Here is a 3,164-nt window from a genome sequence, read left to right as displayed (position 1 = left end):
TTCTGCTGGTTTCCGACCACAGAGTCACGGCAGCTTTGTTGTCATGTGGCGAACTAGCGGCACAAAGATGGACCTCGTGGGCCTGTAAAAGTGAAGTTACAGTCGTTGTGTCCCCGCCCGAGGAGAAGGAGAGCAGTGACAGCAGTCCCACGCAGGGATGAACACACACCCAGACAAAAAAGCCCCTCGGCAATGTACGTGGACGCCCTTCAGAGCTGCATCCCTCAATAACATTCAGCAAAACTCTCCTCTAGCTGTTAGACAACTCCCTCTTTTCCTAATAAGCCCGAACAACTGACTACAAGAGAAAAAAAAAAGCAGGGAGGGACAGAATCTTCAAGGCCCACAATCAGCTGAGCCTCCGGCCAAAAATAGACCGTTGACTGATGGCGGGGGGGAATTGTGTCGGGACCCTTTCTGCAACCGGACACTGCTCGTGTCTGTGCCGTCCACACTGCCCGGCATGAAGGCGCGAGCCGTGACTGTAGTCACTTATAGGAGTTTATAAGTGGGGGAATGACAGAGCACTGAACTAAACTCCTTTAAATGTTTCATTTGAAACTTGTTTCAGGATCTACAGTTCTCTCAGCTCTCTTGCAGGATCTATGTTAGTGTGTTAGTATGTTAGTGTGTTAGTATGTTAGTGTGTTAGTATGTTAGTGTGGCTTTTTAATGCAAAAAAAAAGGAATCGAATCAGTGACAGTGCATTTTTTTATTTGCTGCTACACGTGCAGGTTAGGCCATCAGCAGACGGCTGCAGCAGTCTGCGTTATGTCTGCGCCATTATTTGGTAAACAGTGCGACCTTGTGGCCTGAAGAAAGAACTGAACTTTTCTGATTCATTTAAAAGAGCGCTTATGATGTTTCACAGAACCTTTATTCTAACTGAACAGATGTTTTTTATGTTTTTTAAAATAATTTATGTCATTGTATAAATTATAATTACTTTACCAATTTTAAATACATGTGTGAGCTTTCAATGTGTTATAATATATGCAGATGTTTATTTTAAAAAACATACAAATCTCATATCAGCGAGTTTTTTTTTTTTTTTTAGCTATTGAGGAGAACTGGTATCATCCTTACTACTCTGCTGGTTGGAAAATGTGTTTAAAGTTATTTTCCCCCCATAAGTCCAGTCAAATGATTGTAAAGAGAAGTTTTGAATGGTATTTAAGGATGGGTCGACTTCTTTAATAGTTTATAAATATCACTAAGAAAATATATGGACGTGAATGGACTTGACTGGGAGGATGTGGGCTTGTTAATTGAAATGTTTGCCTTCAATAAAGATATTGTGACTTTGGTAAAGCGAATGAAACTGACACCTGCTGCATCATCTCAAGATAACAAAATCGTAATATGTTTTTGACTTCATAATGTAGACAGAGAAGCACTAATATCAGGTGATTTTTCTAGTAGGCTGTTGTTATAATAATAATAATATCATAATAATAACTCCACTGCGCCCTGATCCCAAACAGTTATGTACAAACTGCAAATGGCTGCTTTAACTAACCGAATAAAGAGCTTGGAACATTACAGATGTTTTTCAGACATTTATTTTTGACACGTTAATTACCAACAAAAACACAACGATGGATTAAACAGCAACAAATCTCACAAATATATATATATTACCACTCTTCTTATTTACAGGGATTTCTTTAAAGACATAACTTTGAATGTCAACGCACATAAATATCATGCAATTAAAACATTTCTTTAAGAAATGAGCCACACCAACGTGTCTTCACATAGCACCAGACACACAGACACTGAAGGCTTCAACAGTGATGGTAAGAGAGTCTGAGACGCTCGTTTCTTAAAGGAGCAGTGCTCAGCACGGCAGGGGAGCAGAACAGAGTCCTGGGAGCCTGCAGGAGCGTCGGAACCAAACAGCCCGACATGAGATGACCGTACCCGAGGGCGCTGCGAGGGCTCTGTTGTGGGTTTTGGTTCTGTGGACCAACGGGGGAGGGTTTGCTCATGATGCTGTCAATGCTGAAGGAGCACTTTGCCTGCGGGCCAGGCTTTGGCTCAGCGGGTTGTGTTGCGCAAAGCTGCGCTCTGAAGTCTTTAGGCCCACTGCACTTCCCGTGACTGTTCAAAGTCTGTGGTAGAAGGTGATATGAGGAGGGAGGCATCATGATGCCCTCCACAGGCATGTATCGGATAGGAGCAGCGGGCGGGGGGCTTACCTGGCCCTGGACGCAGTACGGTTGCCCGTACGGCCGGTAGCAGTTCAAGTTGGAATAAAACACAAGTCCGTCTTTGCCAAACTCGGGCTGGTTTCTCTTGAAGCGCTTCCTTCGCCGAAGGAAGCTGCCGTTGTCGAACATGTCCTCTGAGGCGGGGTCCAGGGACCAGTAGTTGCCTTTGCCCGGGTTGCCAGGCTCCCTCGGGATCTTGATGAAACAGTCGTTGAGGGAGAGGTTGTGCCTGATGGAGTTCTGCCACGCGGGGAACTTGTCTCTGTAGTATGGAAACTTGTTGCTGATGAAGTCACAGATGCCGCTCAGCGTCAGCTTCTTCACCGGGCTCTGCAGGATGGCCATGGTGATGAGGGCGATGTAGGAGTAGGGAGGCTTTACTGAGCTGCTCTGGGCTTTCCTGGACGGCGGTGCGTCTGCGCAGAAACTGTTCTCGCTCTCCCCCGAGGAGTCCGGCTCTGAAGAGTCAAATTCAGCACCGGATTCTGCCGAGGACCCGGGGTCCGTAGAGCACTCACTTCGATACAAGCGCCCGTGGCTAGGCTCATCCTCTTCCAAAGGCAAAGCAGCGTGTTGGGAAGCTTCAAACTCACTGGACAGAGTCATGGTCACACGCGGAATGTTCAAAAACGTGTAAAAAAAACACAACTGTGCCAAAGATGCATTAATAGTTCGCCTGCGTAAAAACCAAGAGGCCCCTATTCGTGCGTAAAAGCGCATCAACCGCCTGGTTCTTCTCAAACCTCGTGTAACGATTTACTGTGGAAAGGAGGTCTGACGCTTTATATGCTGGGAGACCACTGTCCTGTAGGCCAGTCCCATTAACCCTCTGGACCTATCAGAGTGGTCCCTCGCCGTGGGGAGCCAGAGGAGGCAAGCACACAGATGGGGGGGCTCGGGTAGTCCTGAAGTGCGCACGGCCTACTCATGCAAAGGAAGCTGAAATTGTT

The 3,164-nt window shown here is 46.4% G+C and overlaps 1 protein-coding gene across 1 annotated transcript; it reads right to left on the bottom strand.

The window, feature by feature from the left end:
• Nucleotides 1–1,628: 1,628 nt before the first annotated feature.
• On the bottom strand, nucleotides 1,629–2,820 carry foxd5 (forkhead box D5). The gene has a single exon (XM_076099575.1). It carries the CDS (start codon nucleotides 2,818–2,820, stop codon nucleotides 1,789–1,791), a length of 1,032 nt encoding a protein of 343 aa, XP_075955690.1. The 3' UTR covers nucleotides 1,629–1,788.
• Between the last annotated feature and the right edge of the window lie 344 nt (nucleotides 2,821–3,164).

Source organism: Anarhichas minor, unplaced genomic scaffold (assembly GCF_050575085.1).
Source record: "Anarhichas minor isolate MPS153535 unplaced genomic scaffold, ASM5057508v1 ptg000025l, whole genome shotgun sequence".
In the NCBI taxonomy this organism is placed as follows: Eukaryota; Metazoa; Chordata; class Actinopteri; order Perciformes; family Anarhichadidae; genus Anarhichas; species Anarhichas minor.
Note: the sequence above shows the minus strand (reverse complement) of the source record. Positions and strands in the feature narration are given on the sequence as shown.